The 22,985-nt window shown below is 35.2% G+C and overlaps 1 protein-coding gene across 3 annotated transcripts in view; it reads left to right on the top strand.

The window, feature by feature from the left end:
- Positions 1 to 22,985, top strand: part of ANKIB1 (ankyrin repeat and IBR domain containing 1) — a 147,650-nt gene that overhangs the window by 95,237 nt on the left and 29,428 nt on the right. For all 3 annotated transcript variants that reach the window (XM_069461713.1, XM_069461715.1, XM_069461714.1), the window contains 3 exons: positions 5,904 to 6,048; positions 7,137 to 7,303; positions 18,256 to 18,344. In XM_069461713.1, the coding sequence (XP_069317814.1) occupies positions 5,904 to 6,048; positions 7,137 to 7,303; positions 18,256 to 18,344 (401 nt within the window). The remainder of the gene's footprint in view (positions 1 to 5,903; positions 6,049 to 7,136; positions 7,304 to 18,255; positions 18,345 to 22,985) is intronic.

Here is a 22,985-nt window from a genome sequence, read left to right as displayed (position 1 = left end):
TCTGTGCCACTTCCCCATTACATTGCTAAGATTTATACTTTCTCACCATCCATTAACTTTGCTCAGGTTGGGCTTTTTGAGAGAGGTTTATAAAAAAATGAAGATCAATATAATGAACAATATAATGTTATCTCTGGAGATACACATAGCTTTTGTTTGATGACCTAAGTGAAGCATGTCATCAGTATTTAAGGAAATCTTAAAAATCAGAAGTTTCAACCTATTTTTTCGTGGAGTACTGGGTACCAACTGTAGGGATCTGGGGAACAGTATGTGAGCGAGAGAGTAAAAACCTGAGCAAGTTTTCTGGGTTTTTTTTTAAACAGCTTTGTTGGGGTAACACATTTAAAATAAATAATTTGATAAGTTTTGACATATGTATATACCCTTGAAACTGTCACCACAGTCAAGGTAATGAACACATCTATCACTCTCAAAAGTTTCCTCATTTCCTCTTGACCCTTCTGCCTTTCTCAGTCTCCCTCTTACCTCTCCTTGCTCCTCAATCTGTAGTCAACCACTAATGTGTCATTCTGGTTTCATTCGCAGTATGTTTTCTTTATCTGTTTTCCAAATTGGAGTATGAGGCAAGATTTCATTTGGAGGGAGAAAAAACTGTTTTTTGAAAAGTCAGAATAAATATGTATGTGGTTGTTTTAAAACATAACTAGATTCTACTCTCAGTCTAATTAGGTAAGATCAAATCAGTGCAGCTGCTACAGGTAAACTAATTGGCAAGGGTCAGAGCTCACAATCCATAGGAATCCTTGACCTAGTTCTGGAGACATAAAATATTCCCCAGGTACAGTACTTTATTTAGCTTAAAATTGTTAACTGTACTGGTATTAGGAAGTATTACCTGAGTTCTACCAAGGTAACTGTTGATCTTGGTTTCTATGTGAAAACTGAGCCCCACAGGGATTTACTTGAATTTTTTTGAACTTCATTGACCTTCCTCATCTAACTTTGATCAGAGGAACCATCTCCCATACTCATCACAACTAGCTATGAGAAGTTTATGGTAAGATTTAAATTTGAAAGATCTGACTATTGGTTTCCTTGCTGCCTTACCAGCCTATCTAGAATTCTTTTCCCCACCCCTGCCAGTTCTTGTCAAATCAGGCTCCAGTAAAACAAGTTTCATGTTGAGTGATTCATATGTTGATAAAATTATGTTTAAATTAATTGCAGTCTTTTTATAGGCATATAGAAAAAGAAACTCTTGTCTAAAAAATGAGAAAGAGTTTTTAAAGGTCCTCAGATAGTTTGAAAGCCCCTCAATCTATCTTACTCTTCCCAACCGTTATCTCATTAGTCCAGCCAGATATTAATACTTTAAAGCAGTGGTCCCCAACCTTTTTGGCACCAGGGACCGGTTTCATGAAAGACAATTTTTCCATGGACCCGGAGCAGAGGGATGGGGGTGAGGAATGGTTTTGGGATGATTCAAGCACATTACATGTATTGTGCACTTTATTTCTATTATTATTACATTGTAATATACAATGGAATAATTATACAGCTCACTATAGTGCAGAATCTAATGCCACCACTGACCTGACAGGAGGCGGAGCTCAGGTGGTGATGCGAGCGATGGGGAGTGGCTATAAATACAGTTGAAACTTTACTCACCTACCTCCCAGGGGTTGGGGACTGCAGCTTTAAAGCATCTGTGCCAAAGGCTTAAATAAAAGGAGTTATGATTTTCTACCTAGAATAGAATTTCCTTCCTAATATTGAAGATACAAGCTCAGGTTCTGGATATAATAGACTACTGAGTTGTGAATTCCAACTCTGCCATTTACTAGATGTTGATTTAAGTAACTGGTAACCTATCTGTGCCTCAGATTTCTGATCTACAAAATGGGGATAATAGTAAGTACTTCATAGGATTATTGTCAGTTTATTAAGTGACTTAATGTATGTAAAGTGCTTAAAACAAGGCCTTGCACATAGTAATCACTCAGTAAATGTTACTTATTTAATCATCTTCCTAATAAGCAGTCTAATAAGCAGAGAGAGCCTATCTATGATATCATCTGTGGAGCTGACCTACAAGATAAAAATATAGATAAGGTTTGCCCCAGATTTATCTTTCACTGACACTCATCAGCTCCATGTTCCACTCATAAATTTAGTGTGAAATTATATCTTGATGAGAATTAATAACATGTCTAACAGGGAACTGATCCTATTTTCAATGAGGTCTTCTCAGTTTTGTCATTTAATTCCCCAGAGGTGATTAAATCTGCTCTGATATATTTATAATGCATGAAATTCAAAACATGATCATGTAGTATGTCTAAGCAAACTGTGCATTTTGATAAGGGGCTATAAATATTAAAATAAACTATATCCAACTTTTCAGGGAACCTATTCATAGCTAAAAGGAAGAGATTCCTGTTATGTGAAAAGGGAGCTCTACAGTTAGCAGTTCTCTAAATTTTAGTCTTGAGACTTCTTTACACTTTTAAAAATTGTTGAGGACTCCAAAGAGCTTTCATTTATATGGGTTATATCTATCCATATGTAGTGTATTAGAAATAAACACTGAAAAATACTTAATATTTATTAATTCATTTAAAAATAACAATAACAAACCCAATACATGTTAATATAAATAACGTTTACTATGAATGATAGCTATTTCAAAAAAAGAAAATTTAGTGAGAAGAGTGGCATTGTCTTACATTTTTGCAAATCTCCTTAATATCTAGCTTATATTCTCATATCTGCTTCTGTATTCATTCTATTGCAGTATATTGTTTTGGTTGACATAGATAAAGAAAATCTGGCCTGACACAAATGTGTGGGTAGAAAAGAGAATTATATTAATAGCATGTTCAGATAATTGTGGATGCTTTTGATACACATCAAAACTCAACAAGTCATAGTTTTTTAATGGTTAGTTACGGTGTAAAATCTGAAACCGTATCAGTTGACTTCTTGTACTTGTACTTGTTATATTAAAATCCATTGATCAGTCTTGCACTTTCAATAGATCTTTTACTCATGCATGGTTTTGTAACTTCATTTATTGGTCATGTAGAAAATATTGATTCCCTGAGTTATGCAGATCCTCCAATGTTGACATATTTCTCTATACATAAATATGGTGAAAACTCATGTTAGTTAATTTTACCACCAATCCCATCAGAAAAGTCTCTAAGTATTAGGAAGCTGTCAAGCTGATGATAATAGATAAAAGTTTTTCAGAATTCTAAATTTTACTTGAAGTCTTGAATTTTGTAATTGCCAACAAATACTATCTGTTTTTTCCTTGAAGTGATGGGCTCATTTAATTCATTTTCAGAAAAATGTCTGCCATATACCCAAGTCTGAATAATCATTGTTTATAGTCATTTTTTCAAATAAAAAATATTGTTTAATGGAAACAGCAAGTATGTCTGCTTGCAACTTGAGCAATCTCCTAAGAGCTCTTCCTTGAGATAACCTTCATGTTTTGGTATGCAGCAGAAGTTCATTATGTTTACTTCACATTTCTTTGCACAGAATATCCCAAAGATGTGTACTGAGGGTCCAGGTTTAATAAAATTAATTAGGCCTGTTCCATCAATTTGCTTTAGCCAAAAAGCAAATAAAGTCTTAGTACTGTTATGAAAATAGTTTTGACCTCATAAACCCCCTAAAAGGTATCAGGAACCCCCACAGCTCCACAGATGATATTTTCAGAACTGCTACTCTACCTGCTGCATTTCTCTTGAGTGTTTCATCCATTCTCCTGCCAATATATTTTCCCTAATATCCAGAGTAATACAAATAATTTTTAAGTGGGAACTGACATATTGAATGCCCTTCCATTGGAATATATCAGAGTTTTGTGGAGACAGTGTAGTTTTTAAATCATATTGAGAATAGAGGGGGAAATTGAAAACATGTTGAATTTAAAATGCCTGTGTAACATTTAAGTGAAAATACCCTGTGTATACTTAAGGTATATAGCTAAGGAGGGAGATCTGGGCTTTAAATTTTGGAGTCATTAGCATATAGTTTAAGTTAGAGGTGTTTAGGTCACCCAGGGAGATTATATGGAATGGGAAGGGAAGAATGTTGAGGTGAAAACCCAGGAAACAATAACATAAAGGATCGGGAGCAGAATAGGCACTAGTGAAAAATGAACAAGGAGCTAACAGAGGTAAGAAGAATGCCAAGAAAGAAATGAATTCCCGGAAGCCAAAGAGAAGAGAGAATTTGAAAGAAGGAACTGTTCAGCTGTGCAAGAAGCAACTATTCTCTGATGCACCAGAGAAGTCAAGAAAGATAAAAACTTAGAAGTCTTGAATAAATTGGGCTAATGGGTAGTCATTGTGGCCTTGTTGAGAGCCTGCCACCAATGAAGACGTGGTAGAAGCCAGAATGCTACAAGTCAAGAAGTGAATGGGATGGACTTGAGGGAAGGAATGACAAATCGTCATAAACTATTTTGTTAAGAAACTTTGATGTGAAAGGAAAGGAAAGTAGAACTATAGAGGGTCATTTGGTTAGAAAGGGTTTTCAGGATGTAAAAAACTTGAACATGTTCATTGTGCCCAAGGTAAGAGCCATTAGAGAGCCATTTTTCTTTTTAAGAGAAAAAGGATAAGTTAATGGATAGTGCAAGTCCCAGAGCTAGCCAGATGGTGTGAGGATTAGCCTGGAAGTAAAAAAGGAAGCCCTCCTTCACTGAAGTGAGTTGGAAGAAGGCAAAGATAGCTAAAACAACTACTACTAAAGATACCACTAGGTTTGGGGTGTGGAAGAGAGGACTTCAGGAAGGATAACTGCCTAATGGGGACTCTGTTTTCTATGAAGCGCCAAGAGGAGGGTGTGGAAGAAGATGATGGAGCAAAGGGAGCAGGTCTGATGAGGTCTCAGTCAGGCTGATTTTTTTTTTAAGTGCAATGGGATTAAGAGACTGAGAGAACCAAAGGAAAAAGATACTATAGTCAGTGGAATAATCAAACTGTTGATGGTGATGACTAGAGAGTTGTAATTTAATTGCCTGATTTTCCGTTTATTTTCTTTAGGTGTAAGTGTTAAATCTAGTATGCAGTAATCTTCACTTCAAAAGTTTGTTTCTTGCTTTTCCATAGGCAGTATCAAACAATAATAACAATAGTAATCCTTACTAAAATTTATGAATTCTTACTCCATGCCAGGCACCATGCAAATTTTTCACATATATAATCCGTTTAACCACACTGGCAATTGCATATTATTATCTCCATTTTACATATGGTAAAACTGAGGCTCAGAACAATTAAATAAATCACTTAAGATCATATAACTTATTGGTGGCAACCTGGAATTTTCTAACTCAAAACCTTGCTGTTAACCACTTAATCTAATCTTGGGCTGGATTCCTGCCACGTCACAGGATGCCTTTTCTTTACTACCTCAACTAGTGTACCTAAAGTAAGATATAAAACTCATCTTAATATTCATCTAGATGAAATATTATGAGAAAACCTTTTCAAAAAGTCATGCTGTATTCTAAAGTCACCCCAAAATATCTTGAATTATCTATGGTTAATTTCTGTGCCATCACCCACTTTTATTTAAAGGTATAGAATATTGAAAATTGAATATGACCTTTACAAGCCACTTGTTTCTGAATTTTTAATGTTAAATAAAAATAATTGTTTGAAATTTTTAGAGAGGATAAAGCAAAACAGAAACATGTACAATTATATAAAACCTATTAGTATATGTAAATATATGTGTATACATATATATTCCTATATAAAATGAATGACTCAGCGAGTAGTATTATAATTGATATGCCATACTTTGTATTATTTTAATTATACTCTAACAGAAAATTCAGCATAAAGAAAAAATTCTTAGAATGTACACATAACTTATATTCTTGCCCTTTTGCTGTCAATTGATAATTTTAATAGGTTTTTAAATCTGAAAATTCAAGAAGGTGAAGCTCACAACATTTTCTGCCCCGCATATGAGTGCTTCCAACTTGTGCCTGTGGATATCATAGAAAGTGTAGTTTCAAAGGAGATGGACAAACGATATCTACAGTTTGATATTAAGGTATGCTGCCAACTATCAGTCTGATTTCCATAATTTTAATTTTATTAAACTTTTATAACATGCAATTTAATTCTTTTTGAAAACACAAAATAATGGGCTGTAACTTTTGTTTCTTAGAAAAGTTCCATAAAGGTATGGTGGCATTAATTAAAGTTTTAAACTATAAAGCGTTATTTTATAATAATAACAGGAAAAGTGAAAGGCTAAAGTGTTAGTCATTTACAAAAATAAAATAAAATGATTACTCAGAACTATTTACTAATTTTCCTGTTGCACTTTTATAACTGATCAAGATAATTTTCAAATTAAATAATATCTACTTTTAAGTTTTCCAAAAGACATTATATTTTGTACTCCTAAATATAAGTATTTAGAAATAAAGATTCTCAACTAGGAAATTTATTATTTTTTATTCCAAGAAGTAGTTTCATATAATGAATTATGATGTTTATTTCATCTTTTTTTCCTGTCTTTATCTTCATTCAGGAGTTATTTGGAAGAGTATGCAAGTTACTTTCTTTTTTGTGTGATTTAAAAGTTACATTTTAACTGCCTTGTACAGATTTTTCTAGGTCTAAATGCTAATATGGTCATTTCTAAAAAAGAAGTCTAGCTTCTTGTAACCTAGAAGGCATCATAATATTGATTTTTATGTATTATTGAGATAACGTTTAGAAATTTACTGTTCTAATACAATAAATAATTACACACAAGATTCTACTTATATTTTATCAGAAAAGTAGCACATTGTATGAGTAAACATTTTTAAATTACACATTTTCTTGTGTGAATAATTACATTTTTACTTTATCATCATTCATCTGGTTTTTAGATTAAAGAATACATAAATTTAAAAAATCATGTTGTTACTAAGTTAATTGCCACTTTATCCTTCCTAATATTTTTCAGTACTTTATTGGACTGTTTTAAGTATTTTTTGAGAGGTGAACAACTCCTGTATTTTATTTCATCCTTTTTTTTTTTTTTTTTTGCTTTCAAGTAAAGTAAATTACCATAGAGGTACACTGTATATTAGAATTTAGAGTTGAAATGCTTTCTTTTATGTTTTGTTATTGCTATTTAAACAGGCCTTTGTTGAAAATAATCCTGCTATTAAATGGTGTCCTACTCCAGGCTGTGAAAGAGCAGTCAGACTAACAAAACAGGGGTCAAATACATCTGGATCTGATACCCTCAGCTTCCCATTGCTGAGAGCTCCTGCTGTGGATTGTGGAAAAGGACACCTCTTTTGCTGGTTAGTATAAGACAAGTTGGAATCAGCCCAGCCACCTTTCTAACAGTTTTTAAGAGACTTTGTATTAATACCTTGAATCAGATTGCAGTATACTTGATATACTTAATTTTTTAAAATGTGTAATAAGTAATAACAGTTCCTATTTATCACATGCTTATTTTTTAAATATTGAATTCTCTCAGCAATGCTAAGAATTGAGAGCTGTTATGTCCATTTTACAGATATGGAAACTCAGACACAGAGAAGTTCCCCAAGGTGATACAGCTAGGAAATAGTAGAAATGAAATTAGAGCTTAGCTATTTGATTTTAAAGCCCATGCAGTTAAACCATAACACCAAATTGCTGACCATAGATGACAAAATATTTATAGTTCAACTTCTCTTCTTAAAATATAAGCCTCTAGTAGTGAGTCGTAACCAGGGGTACCCAGAATTACTAAGGGTCTTTTTCAAATTTTTATCCTGAGCCCGCACAAGTGAGATTTTGATTTAGTAGGTTTTTGAGTGGGGCTCTAATTAAAAAAAAAAAAAAAGAAATCTGCCAGGTGATCCTAATGCACGGCCCCAGTTAGGAACCAGTGACTATAGTGACTATAGGCTTTTTGTGTCTTGTGTTTTGTTTAGTTTCTAGTGTGCAGTAAGTATGAACTGATGATAAGTCAGTATTGCAAAGGATATGTAACTCTGTATACTTGTGTGGCTACGTTTGTCAGCCATCAACATTCTACTTTATTCAGAGTAGATTCAATTAACTGTTTGGTTTTAGTTAATTAAATGATCAAAAAAGAAACAATATTTTGCTTTTTGCCCATTTCCAAAATTATCACATATACATGGATACACTTTAGATGGATATAAAACTCTAGTCTTTACTTTTATACTGTCAGAAACCAAAATCTAATCATATTACTGCTAGATAATAGAAAGGTATATTCCTACCTTGACTGGTCTATTACTTACCCTAATCATCACCATTAGCTAAAAATATTTATTGAATTGTCAACCTATGCATAGCACCAAACTCTAAGTCAGGGATCAAGAAACCTGTTTTTGTCCACACCTATTTTTGAAAATAACATTTTATTGGAACACAGCCACTCCCTCTCATGCCAATTTGTTTATGTATTGTCGGTATCTGCTTTTGGGTTATGACAGCGGAATTGAGTAGTTGTGCCAGAGACTGAATGGCCTGCAAAATTCAAAATATTTACCATCTGGCCGTTTGCAAAAATTTTGCTGACCCCTGTAATAGATGCTTGGATATCGTGATTAATGAAAGAAAAACCATATTACTACTTTTATGACTAAGTGAAACTAAGCAAGTAAAATAGCAACAAAGTACTGAGCAATAGATTATATCCGTATGCTTTAAGCTAAATTTTCAAAACATTTAAAAGACAAATTCCTAATTTTTAAAGTTTTACATTTTTATTCAGTAATTGGTTCCTAACTCTACCTCATTACCCCACCATGAGAAATAAGGCTTGAGCTTTACCAAAGTGGGAAGGGAGTTAATGAATGCACATGAGCTTAATCATTAGCAAATAAATGATATGTAGATTAATGTGAACCTACTTGACTACAAAATAAGAATATTAGGCCGGGCGCGGTGGCTCATGCCTGTAATCCTAGCACTCTGGGAGGCCGAGGGGGGTGGATCGCTCGAGGTCAGGAGTTCAAGACCAGCCTGAGCAAGAGTGAGATCCCGTCTCTACTAAAAATAGAAAGAAATTATATGGACAACTAAAATATATATATACAAAAAATTAGCCGGGCATGGTGGCGCATGCCTGTAGTCCCAGCTACTCGGAAGGCTGAGGCAGTAGGATCGCTTAAGCCCAGGAGTTTGAGGTTGCTGTGAGCTAGACTGACGCCACGGCACTCACTCTAGCCCGGGCAACAGAGTGAGACTCTGTCTCAAAAAAAAAAAAAAAGAATTTTCTATATATATAAAAAAAAAAAAAGAAGAAGAATATTAAAGTAATAAAGGAGCTTTCTCTTCTGAGTCAGTGTGGGGTTTCTTGAGACAATTAAGCTCTAATGCCCTAAGGTACCCACTGTATACATCCTGTGCATCTTCAATGGTACTAATTATATATCATCCTTGGGAAAACTGAGAAAAGTTATCACATACCATGAATCATTCTGAGTTCTCTGGTTCAGATGAGGAATCCTGGTTGAGAAAGGCTGATTGAGAAGGTTAGTTGGAGGAACTACAAACAAGGGAAACAAATTAATATTAATACAATGTCTACGAGATAACATAAAAGGATAGCATTTGCTGAAATCAGAAAAATAACGTTTTGAAGGGAAAAGAAAAATGTGTGATTGGCATTGTCTTCTTAAGCTCTGTGGTTTCTGTGGTCTAACCTTTACTAGTTTTCGCTGTAGTTTAGCTTTTACTTTCTTTTATTCTTCCCCATTCTCTTTGTATGCTGCAAGTAATGAGATTGATATGACTGAAGATAAGGAAACTGATGGAGAAGCCTACCAGTATGGGCCAAACTCTAAAACCTGCATATGTATATGTGTATATAATCATAGATAATGCTATAAACTGTAAATTTCCAGACCAACATTCAGAGAAACATATTAGCTTACTCTTTCTCATGCCCCAAAATCAGGCTGGTTATACTCAAGGTCAGTTGGAGACTGTATACCAAAATCACAGGCCCCGCTTTGAATTTTACCCCAGTTCAGGGATCTGTGAATGGCCACATGGACAAAGGTCATATTTGGTAATTATTTACTCTTTCTTCTATTCGTAAGGGTAGTAGAGAATTTAACAGATAGAATCAGCATTTTGTGGACATAGCATCTGAAGGGAAGAGAATAAGGTGACTTAAATAAAAATAGGTTTTAATGAAGGACAAACTCAGATTTAAGTTCTTCAACTTAATTTTGTTACCTTTCAGTTTTGATATTTATTAAACTATAGGATTGTGATATACATACACACACATACACACTCACATATTTTCTCAGATTTTTACATTGCCTACTTCACCTCTCTACATATTAATTTGCAATCCCTGTTTTTTTCAGTCTTAGCTTACTCTTAATCATATAGTATAAGAGCTTTAACTGTAATAAGGAATTCTAATTAGAAATGGTCACATGTTTTCTGTTGCCTTTATCTCTTCAATAAGAAGCAAAATCTGCTCATGCAAGAGAGATCTTTACAAAATAAAGGCATGTGATTCTGATTTTGCTTCTTTCTTTCTCCAAAAAGCTCAGAAATAATTCTCTAACGATGATTACAAAAACCACAACAAATGAAAATAATTTCTTCTTTTTGAGAACTACAAGTAACAGAATCGGTTGAGCCGTGCCCAGGAGATGTCTGCCTGCATATAACTGAATGTATTCATTGTTGGGAGAGAATCAGTAGTAATTGGCATTTACCTTCTCACCACAGGATATCCCTTTATGTTGTAACTTGTTCATCAACAAGTTCTGTGCCCTTGTAACTGAACCTAGAATGCTTTCTCCCCCTGACATTTATAATTACAATTTTTCCAATCCAGGCAAAATTATTTCCAGATGTATTCAAACTTAGATGGACTCTGACTTGAACCATGACCTTTTCCCTTGGTTTTTTTTGTTTTAAGTAGAATATGTTTGTTTTTGTATTAAGTAGAATATGCTACAATGTAACTTCCCTGCCCTCTAAACTGACACAAAGTCTGTCTTCTCTGAGAGACAACTCTTCAAAGATTGGTTGTCAAAAATACTTCTTGGCCACTAAAATCCTGATCTGTCAAGAAAATAGTTCAAATTTAACCTTGTAGAGTGGTCATTTTCACCTCTTACTTCGGAATGTCCTCAGGTCTATTTTAATCCGCAGTGTCTCTGTTGGAAACTTAGAAACTTAATTGAAATTCCTCTTATAAATAAATAGGCAGTCAAACATTTTAGAGTTATTCACTAAAATTGGCTGGCAGGCATATTCTAAATAATAATATGGTGAGGTTTTTAGTATATCACCCCACAGTGGAACATTTACTTACTGAAACTATGCAAAGAAGCCTTTTAAAATAGTGTCACCACCACTAAGAACAAATTTAAGCCATGATAGGAAGGTGTGAATTGTGATGCACAAGTTGAGAAACCACACTGTTTCCAGTCCACTTACATTTCCAGTGGATCAGAGTACAATGTGTAGACTTGTCAAGTATTTGGGGAAAAGTCTGAAAGTGAATGTCTTTGCATTAAAGTTGTCATCAACTCATTCTGTTTTCTCTGTACCCACAGTAAGGATTTTGATTAACACCTTTTCCCTTGTTAGGATCATGCGTCTTAATTGAGTTAAAAGCAATAGTTTCATGCTTCATCTCCGTCTCCATAGACTCCACAGGCAAAGAGACTCTAAGAGCCCTCTGGGTAAAATAGATGAAGTAATCCTTATTTGTGGACCTAACAGTTGTATCTTATCCTCTCTTGCAAAATCAGTCTTAAACTCTTAGCTTAATAGCTCTAGTTAAGGGAAAAAATATTTTTCCATATTGGCAATATCTAGCTATTTACGTATCAGAGTTCTGCCAACTAACGGAAAATTCACCAGCTCTTCACAGGCTCAGAAATAAAAACATGATGCTATTTATTTGGCAGTTCGCTCATAGGACCTTGTTTAAATATCATGTATGCTCTATACAGAGTAACATAGCCACCTAAATAAATACGCCTTGAGAAGTCAATTCATCAAATTTCAGTAGAGCACAGATTGATATAAATCTGGGAGATACAGGGTCTGCCTTTGAGACTTAGCTCTGCCACTAAACTAGCTGTATAGTTTGGTGACAAATAAGAATCCTCTTTTATAATAATATGGTAATAAAATAGAAGCCTTCTTATCTGATATGGTCAGCATCAACATGAAGACTGCTAGTTTCGGAGCCAAACTATTTAGCTTCAAATTTTAGTTCATTTAGTCACTACCTGTATGACCTTTGGCAGGTCACTGAACCTCTCTGCATGTAAAACGGGTACAGACAGTACCAATTTCAAAGAGTTGTTATGAGAATTAGATGTCAGTACATGTGAGGTATTTAGAACATTGCCTAGTATATTAAAAAATGTTAGGTAAAGGGGAGAATCATAAAACTAAGGATTTCTACTTATGTCACTCAGGATTGCTCATTAAATAAAGTTCTGAAATGGCATTGATCTGAAATTGCCAACATCTGTATAGGAATTTGTTCCATTGAGTAATGAAACTTGAAACTTTAGTGGAAGGTTTTTCCTTTCCCAGAACCCTTTAGAGCCACTGTGTATTCCTGCCAACAGTTGTATGTATTGACATATTTTCAAGGAAAGAGCCATTCCTTGATCTGTTGATATTAGGTTAACCGTCCATTCATATTTGAACTGGGTTGAGGACTTTAGATTACATACTTTTTCTTTGTTATCTTTTACCAAGATACTTTTTTTTCTGGAATAAACCCACCTTATTGGTGTTTCTAGCTAAGATTCAGTTCGCTGTGTCCTGAGATTCCTCTCCCTATATACTTGTTTTACTGACATTTTGAGATTCAGTTTCAACAACAGGTACCAGGTCCTTTAAAATACTTGTCACCATTAACCGGTTAAAACTTTCTTTAGGAATTTAGCATTCCAGTGCCTTCACTACGTTTCTCAGAATAAGCTCTCTTCCCTACATTGATAATCCAGATTGTCATTCACCTATTATGTGCAGTGGCATTGTTATTTCTGTACTTTGGAGAAGTCCAAGCATATTTTCCCAGATCCCTTAGTTTGCAAAGATATTTGGTGGTATTAAATGGCAACCTCTCTGATTTACCATCCTTGCTGTAGCTTCTCCTTTATTTATAAGCTGCTTCTTTTTATACCCTTTCTTGATATTGCATTGAAACTAGTAGAAACTGTGCTAACCTGTTAAAACACCATGAAATAATGCTACTGGTAGGGCTAGGAACCAGGAAAGCATCAGGTCCATGTCCTCCTGTGAGGTTCTGGAAAAGAAAACCTGTTGCTATCGAATGCAACACAGCCTCAAAGAGCCAAACACACTGATAAGCAAGGATGACCTTTTGAGGAAGTGGCTTTTTTTTTTCAGACTCTATTTGAAAACTTTGGCTTTTTTCCCCCCATGATTTTTTTTTGGGGGGGGGGTCAGAAAATGTTCTGACAGCAGAACCAGTATACTAATATTGATTCTGCTAGGAAAAGAATATTGAACATGCTTTTTAATCTCCAGTGTAAAAAAATCTTAAGCTTCATGGAAATAATTTATTGATTGCATTTGTTGTAGATACTACAGGTATCTAGAAGATATTTTGTGTCTCAAGATTTTTTTTCAGCTTTATTGAGGTATAAATGATAAACAGGCTTTTTATTTTTAAAGAGTCATGACAAATGTAGATTTTGCATTCCCATATGTATTCTCAAGCACCATATGGAAACACTGTTCCTAGATCTGTGGCATATTTCTTATTCTAGATTAGGCTAGTATGTGTGCCAAATTAAATTTAACAGTTATCACAAATATCCCTTACATTTCTGGAAAGCAGGATTGATTTTAATGAATATAATATATGAGAGGACTTCAGAAAGTTCATGGAAAAATAGAATTAACAGATAAAAATAAAAAATATATAAACTTTAAAGATTTTTTAAGATTAGGAAACAGAAAGAAATCAGAAGTACCCAAATCAGGACCGTTAAGTGGATGCCTAATGATTTCTCATTGAAACTTTCATAAAATTGACCTTGTTTGATGAGAGGAATGAGCAGGAACATTGTCATGGTGGAGAAGGTCTTTCTGATACAGCTTCCTTGGGTGTTTTTCTGCTAAAGCTTTAGCTAACGTTCTCAAAACATTCCCATAATAAGCAAATGATAATTGTTCTTTGGCCTCCAAAAAGTCAACAAGCAAAATGTCTTGAGCATCTTAAAAAACTGTTGCAGTGACCTTTGCTCTTAATGGGTTCACTTACCACTTTCACCTCTTGATAGCCATTGTTTTGATTGTGCTTTATCTTCAGGATTGTACTGGTAAAGCCATGTTTTATCTCCTGTTACAATTCTTTGAAGAAATGCTTCAAGATCTTGATCCCATTTGTATAAAACTTCCGTTGAAAGCTTTGCTCTTATCTGTAGCTGATCTGGGCACAAGGTTTCGGCACCCATTGTTGGAAAGTTTGCTCAATTCAGTTTTTCAGTCAGACTTGTGTAAATGGACCAGTTGAGATGTGTATGGTGTTGGCTAATGTTTCTGCTGTTAGTAGTTGGTCCTCTTCAATTAGGGCATGGACAAGATGAATTTTTTCCTCACAAATTGATGTGGATGATCTGCCTGCTGCAGGCTATATCTTTAACATCTTGTCCTTCTTAAAATGAGTTATCTATTTGTAAATTGCTATTTCTTTGGGGCATTGTCCCTATAAACTTTTTGTAAAGCATCAATGTTTTCACCATTCTTCCACCCAAGCTTCATCATAAATTTGATATTTGTTCTTGCTTCAATTTTAGCAGAATTCATGTTGTTCTGATAGGGACTCTTCAAACTGATGTGTTCTCCTTTGCATGCAAACTAGATCCTGTTCAGACATATTAATATTTTGAAAAGTTAGTATGAGTTTATTTTGGTGTAAAAAATTTTGAAATCCATGCATAGTTTTTTCATAATACACATTTTCCATAAACACTTTGAGGACCCCTTTTATCTACTTCCCTGTTCTTAATTTTTTATTTTTTTAGAAATGGAGTCCTGCTGTGTTGGCCAGCCTGGAGTGCAGTGGCTATTCACAGGCACAATCATAGTGCACCACAGCCCCAAATTCCTGGACTCAAGTGATCCTCCCACCTCAGCCTACAGAGTAGCTGAGACCACAGGCATGTGCCACCATGTCCAACTCACTTCCGTTTTTAATCAATCCAGTATATTAGGTCATTAAATTTGAAATGTCCAATTTTCAATCAAAAGTGTAGTTTATTACATCTCAAACAAGAAGCAGTACAATTAATCAAAGTATGTACCTAAACTATTAACACATTTTTGCCATCTTAACGGTAGCTTGTTTATTCCAGCAGCAAAGAAGCATGGAGAGCAAGTGGTGATGAAATTACAAAAGGTTCTTTCCACAGATTGTAGAGAATTGAGTATTTTTCCTTGCAAGAAGTGGTCCAAAGCCTGGAAGAAGCAGTAGTAGGCGCAAGGTCTGGTGAATACAGTGGATGACAGAGAGTTTCAAAATCCAGCTTTTGTAGTTTGATCAGCATTGTTTGTGCATCTTGTGGTCAAGCATTGTCTTGCAAGAGGATTGGGCAGTCTCTATTCACCAGTCTCAGCTGCTTAATCACAAGCATCCTCATCATTTCATCCAATTGGTTGCAGTAGACGTCCACTGTAATCAGTTGACCAGGTTTCATGAAGCTGTAGTGGGTAATACCAGCAGTGGACCACCAAACAGATACCATTCGCTTTTCTGAATGAATATTCGGTTTTGGACTGTGTTTCAGCACTTCATCTTCATCCAGCCATTGTGCAGAACGCTTGCGATTGTCACAAAGAATCCGTTTTTCTTCACACATAACAATACAGTATAGAAATGGTTTGCCTTTGTGTCATGACAGCAAAGAAAGGCAAGCTTTCAGACGTTTTCTCTTCTGACACTAGTTCAATTCATGCAGTACCCATCTATCCAGCTTCTTTACCTTGCCCATTTGTTTCAAATGGTCTAGTATTGTTGGAATAGTAACATCAAACCTTGCTGCTGATTCATGCATAGGTTGAGATGGATTCACTTCCACTACAGCTTTCAGCTCATCATTATCCACCTTGGTCTCAGGTCACCCACGTGGCTCATTTTCAAGATCAAAATCACTAGAACGTAACTTCTCAAACCATCGAGGTACTGTGTGTTCGTTAGCCACATCCTTCCCAAACACTGTTGATATTTCGAGCTGTCTGCACTGCATTGGTTCCATGAAGAAACTCATATTTGGAAATAACATGATTTTTTGATTTACCCATGGTTTCACAAAAATGGCTCTAAAAAAAATATTTGAAGGATAATGACAAGCCAAAGAATGTTTGTTTGAAAGAATGAGGATGTCCCTTCACAATAAAAATAAAACAAGAAATGTAAAAGTGAAATGTCAGAGATATCAACTGTCAAACTTAATACTTAAGGAAGACAGACATTTCATATTTAACATAATATTTTTTTTAAAATATCTAAGTTACCACTAAGTTGCTAGGAGCTCTGTAAGACAGCAGTTATGGAAAAGATTGCCCAAATGCCAAGTTAGGTGATAAGTCAGGAATGTAAGAAAACTAAATTACTCTTTCAAGGTAATTGGTGCCCTTTTTTTTTTTTTTTAACCATTTAACTGTTTTTAAGTATGCAATTCAGTGGCATTAATTGCATTCACAGTGCAACCATCACCTCTATTCATTTTCAGAACTTTTTCATGATCCAAAACAGAAACTCTATAACCATTAAACAGCAACTTTCCATTCTTTCCTCCCTCCAGCTGCTGGTTGGTACTCACTATTCTAGTTTATCTATGAATTAGCCTATTCTAGATATTTAATATAAGTAGAATCCAAAAGGTTTTCAAGTTTATCCATGTTGTAGCATGTGTCAGAATATCATTCCTTTTTATGGCTGAATAATCTATTCAGCCACAAAATTTGTTTATCCCCTTCATCTGTTGATGGACACTTGGGTAGTTTTCCACCTTTTAGCTATTGTGAATAATGCTGCTGTGAACATTAGTGAACAAGTTTGATTCCTTGTTTTCAGTCCATTTAGGTATATAGCCAAGAGTGGGATTGTTGAATCATATGGTAAATTCTATGTTTAACTTTATGAGGAACCACCAAACTGTTTGCCACAGCAGTTACATCAGCATTTACATTTCTATCAGCAGTGCACAAGGATTCCAATCTTTGTACATCCTCACTGACACTTATTTTCTGGTTTTTTAATAACAGCCATCCTAATAAGTGTGAAGTAGAATTGGTACATTCTTACTATAGAGAAGTATTACCTCTTAGTTTGTAAGGTTGTACCTGAGTCGGTTGGTTTGTCTTCTTAACAAACTTAACCTTTGCAAATAAGATCTTTATTTAAGGTAATGATGATATGATGATGATGATGATGATGATGATAATGTCACCTGCAGATTGGGTTTTTCTCTCCCCAAAATGATGTATTTTTATTAACTGGAATAATTAACCTTTGTACTACACAAGGTAGCATCATACTGAGTTAAAATGAGCAATTCATAAAGGATTTAGGCTCTTTTTAGTGTTTGACTTCTTATATAGCTACAGAAATAATATAAATTGAGTTACAAATGATAAATTGATGTTTTTAATTATTTAAATCAAAATTTGCCAAATTCCAATAAAAAGAAATTGGGTTGCCCTAGCTGTTACCTTGCATATTCAGAAGTAAAAGTAACTATAAGAATGGGACTTAAAAGAGTGCTTCTCAAACTTTAAAATGAAGAAGGGTCATGTGGTAATTTTGATAAAATGCAGACTCTAATCTATAAGTCTCATGGGCCCTGCTCTTCCGCATCTCTATCACGCGCCTCAGTAATGGCGATACTGCTAGTCAGGGGAACACACCTTCAATAGCAAGAATTTAAAACATTAGTGAGGCTAAAACCTAATTGATAAAAATGTTTTACAGCTCTGAAGGCCTGCAAAGTTAAGTTATAAATATTAGGTAATTTATTGAGATCTTTTGAAATGTATAAAAGAATTTATCAGTACATTTATACTGATTTTAAAAAAAAACACTGATGGTATCAAGCTTTGGAATCACATTTTCACTTCCTCTATTGAAGGGCTTCATTTCTCATGGGCCTTAGTTTTTTCAACTTTAAAATTGGACGACTACTTTCCACTTATTTTTTTCACCTTAATGTTGATGGAGAATATTTTTTAATTGCCCGTTCTATGTTTTCTTCTTTAGGGAATGCCTTGGTGAAGCACATGAGCCTTGTGACTGCCAAACATGGAAAAATTGGCTACAAAAAATAACTGAAATGAAACCAGAAGAATGTAAGAGGAATTTTAGATACCATGCTACATATTTCCTAATAGCATTCAAAAGATAATGTGGTCATATTTTTTTTTTTAATCTTCAATTAAGAGGTTTTCAAATTTGTTAATGTTGGCGCTCCCGTGTTTAACATCACCTCTCTGACCAGCATCCTTTTGGAAAGCATAGAATTTTGGCAAGGAAGAATCATGGAACAGGTTCCATATTTCTAACAAACTTACTTTTCAGCCTAAGAAAAACAGTAAAAGGGGGTTTAACATTTAACCCTCACCGTATAGCCCTTCTCTTTTATCCTAGGGTGGACCAACTTGCTATCTGTACTTTATGGGAAGTAGTGTATGATCTGTAGTGAGAAGAAGCTTCTCATTTCCCTGAAAGCTTCCAAAGAAGAATAAGACAAGTTAATTTCTTATTATTATGTGATTCTGTAGATTTACTTATATTAAATACCATATCTATAACTATTGTCACTGAGATTTCTATACCTACATTATCTCTGTTGATCCTCACAGAAATGCTATGAAGTTAATATTAGTAATCCCATTTTATAGGAAACCAATGCATAGGTTGGGTTGAGTGATACAGGGCACGTGCCTATTAAGAAGAATAGGTTTGAACCTCTGAGCAGATTCCTTTTTAAAGCCTTCCTAATAGCAGTTTCCACATTTAACAAATAAATATACCTGCCGTAAAAATTTTCCATCTCCTGAAGTGTTTTGTGAACATTTTCTTCCAAAATAATATAAATGAAATTAATTTAGTTCAGGTCTTTTTTAAAAATTTCATTTAGATAATGAAGTTAGTTTGAGGTGTTGCAAATCAGGATCAAGAATTCACTCAGTGAATCTATACTTGTGAGCAAAACACATAATAAAGATGATGCCAACCTTCAGGGAATACAGAGACTAGAGGGAAGTAGTTAATTACAGGATCATATGGTAACTAATATAGTTGAGTAAAGATGAGAGTACAGAAGCAAGGACAACTAATTCAGGTTGCCTCACATATCTGCAGAGGCAAAAATGTGGTAGGTATCCCTGTCAGCAGCTGAAACAGCACTGAGAGAGATTGCCTGGCAGTCGTACCTTACAGGTTGTATTGTATCAGGGAATTTACCATTGCCTGAGGGCTGGTTCTCAGCATTTTAGATCCACGAGGTTCATTTTGTCCACTGACTCAGGGTTATTCTGACCATGAAGAAGAGATCACCATGTAAACCAGAATACCGTTTATTAGTTGATAATGAGGGAGATCCCTTTCACATGATAAAAAGGCTCATGTCCAGATCAAAGAGGAGTAGATAATCTTAGCATATTTTATAGTGAGAACTGATTAAACATTCCTGTCCTGTACATGCATCAGTCAACTAAAATTTTTTTTCGAGTACCTGCTGTGTGCTAGCTCTTCCCAAATACCTGTATGGATTGTGCTTGATGCCCAGGTTCATTGTGTCTCTCCCTTGAGTGCCAGATGTAGCCAGCCATTGTTCTTGATACTCACTCATTTTCCCTCTTCTGATGTGTTTGGGTGTGTGTTCCATGCATAGATTAATACCATTACCCTGCAACACTTTCAGATGTGACCAGACAATTGGATTTTGCTTTCTTTTCCTGCTTCTGGCAGTTAGAAACATCTGTATTTCTATTAGGAATGGTTTGCCATTGACTACCTATCTACATTTCTGTATACATTTCTATAGAACTTAAGATTAAGTTCCATGGGAGACGTTTGCAAAAGATAAGGCTAGAAAGGTAGGTATTGCCACATTGTGAGTGTTATTGCCAAATTGTTTGAATTTATCCTCTTAACAGAATAGGCCATACAGTGCATTATTTAAGTAGGGAAGTGGCATTATCACAGAGATTTTATCAAGACAACTAATGACTCTGAAAGTTATATTGAAGAAGAGATAGACCGAACATAGAGAGGTGAGTTTTTAGTTTGAGTCAGAGAGTAAATTATACTGCCATTAGGAAAACTTAGGAAATTCGGTTAAAGGAGTAACTTTCAAGGGAAAATAATGAGTTTTGGTGTGGATGTTTTGAACTTGAGGTACTTTCAGGGCATACAGGTAGAGATGTCCAGTGGAATTTTAGAAGTACTCATCTGAAACTCAGAGATGCTAAGAAATTTAGGAATAATTTGTTTTTAAACAGTGTCTTCATTATCGCTTAATATTTATTGCATTCTGCTGTATGTCAGAATGTGGAAATAAGATACCATGTATGCTCTTGAAATTTTAGAGATGGAGACAGCTATTTACAAAACTAAGGGGAAAATGGGTTATAAATGTTGTGGGAGAACATTCTTGTGGTAAATGTGGGGGAGGGGAGGGACAAAGGAGGAGGAGGTCAGTTCTCTCTGGGAGAGGGTTAGGAATCACTTTATAAAAGAATTGGTGCGTAAGCTGCATCTTGAAAGCCGATAGGTATTCTTCATGTAGACTGGAACAGGAAAGGCATTCCAGGCACAGGGTGAATGAAGCAGCGCTGTGAAACAGCATGGCATATTCAAGACTGCAGATACTTCAGTACAACCAGTGCAGTGGTGAAGGAAGGTACAGTGAGAGGTGAGACTACACAGGCAGGAAGGAGTCCAAATGAGGTGCTGAGTGCAAAGAGAAGGTCGTATACGATGCCAGGAAGTCTAGGAATTTTGAGTAGGAGAGTGATAAATGAAGATGCTTACTTAGAAAGATCATTCACACAGGAGTGTGGGGTGATAAGTTGGAGACTATTGAGACACCAAGTAAGAACACTATTTCTGAGACAGCTTTAGAATGTCCAGGTGAGAGGAGGAGAGCTTAAGACAGAAGTAATGCAGATGGGAGGTGGGGGGTTTTGGGGGGTGGGGTGGATATACAGGAAAGTTATGAGATGTAATTTTATTAACTTGTAAATCTTGTATCTTATGAGTTGCCTAAAAGATTCAATACACCATTAGAAGTAATTAGTCCAGCTTATTATTTAATTCTTTTGTAGAAAATGGCTAGAAGTGTCTGATTTGAGATAAAAGCAAGTATGTTTAAATTGGTGATTATTTTTAGTTGTCCCTTAGCATTTTAAAATTGGATCAATCATTCCATTCGAACAGATAAATTTTTGCTAGGGAAGGAGGAGAGTGACCTGGCTAATGAGAACAGATTATGGCTGGGACTGTGAAAGAATATCCTTGTACATGGTAATGATCCTGATGCTAAGAAGAGGAAAGAAATGGAAGAGCTAGAAAATAGTATACATGGTATGTACCTGGTTACTTCTGGTGGCCAGAAATAGGGAGATTACAAATTAAAGACTAAAGATGACCCTCAAAGGGCCCAAACGGGGATTTGATTCAGAAAGATGGAGAAGCATTTGGAAATAGGATAGAAGGTAGAAAACTGAGGAGTGTTCTACCAGAGAAGGAACCAAAGCTAAAATTGCAGAGAAAGTCCCAATTGCTAAGAAAAACTGAGGAATTTTCTCACTGTACTAATGTATGTCGTCCACACTGAAAGATGGTGACCAGTAGGTTACTATTAATGGCCACTTAAGTTTATGAAATTTAGGATGAGGCTTAAAGTGAAGAATGATACTCCAGCCAACTGTAATACTAAAGTAGTAGAACATCATCATTAAATATACAAAAATGGGCTGGGTGTGATGGCTCATGCCTTGTAATCCCAGCACTTTGGGAGGCTGAGGCAAGAATCACATGAGGCCAGGAATTTGACACCCGCCTGGGCAACATAGCAAGACCTTGTCTCTACAAAAAATAAAAAAATTAGCCTGGATGGTGGCATATGCCTGTAGTCCCAGCTACTTGGGAGGGTGAGGCAGGAGGATTGCTTGAGCCTGGGAGTTGAGGGTTGCAGTGAGTTGTGATCGCACTACTGCACTACAGCCTGGGCAAGGAGGAAAACCCTGTCCCAAAGCAAAACAAAACAAAACAAAATGAAACAAAACAAAAAACGGATATACAAAAATGATATTCCAAAAAAGAAAAGTATGATTAAGTTCTGTTTCCAGTTTACATGTTAGTTCAGATTGTAAGCGTTTTTACTTTGCATTTTATGCAAAAAAAAAAAAAAAGAAATGGCATAAGCATTTTTAACAAAATTTGTAGATTTGCAAAATAGTTTTCCCCCTTATGCTTAGTTTTACAAAATTTGAATTAGGAAACTCAAAAGGAATGACAAAATCTGATTAATGAGAAAAAGTGTTAGAAAATATGCTGAAATCAGTTCAAAGAATTAATTCCATATGAAGATTCAAACACTGTTTTTTTAAGCACTGACATTGCCTCTATTATGTCTAATCAACGCAAGAAGCAAGAATAATTACATTTCCTATAAAATGGAAATTTATAAAATGTTTAATTTATAAAATTTTTAGACCAAGTTTTTCATAGTACATAATAAATGGTTATTGAATGGAATTCAAATTGCCTGTTGAAAAATTCAGTCTTTAAGGCTGGGCAAGGTAGCTTAGACCTGTAATCCTAGCACTCTGAGAGGCCGGGTGGGAGGATCCCTTGAGCTCAGGAGTTTGAGACCAGCCTGAGCAAGAGTGAGACCCCATCTCTACTAAAAATAGAAAAAATTAGCCGGGCGGGATGGCGCACACCTGTAGTACCATCAACTCGGGAGGCAGAGGCAGGAG

The sequence above is a fragment of the Eulemur rufifrons genome, chromosome 29, assembly GCF_041146395.1.
Source record: "Eulemur rufifrons isolate Redbay chromosome 29, OSU_ERuf_1, whole genome shotgun sequence".
In the NCBI taxonomy this organism is placed as follows: Eukaryota; Metazoa; Chordata; class Mammalia; order Primates; family Lemuridae; genus Eulemur; species Eulemur rufifrons.
Note: the sequence above shows the minus strand (reverse complement) of the source record. Positions and strands in the feature narration are given on the sequence as shown.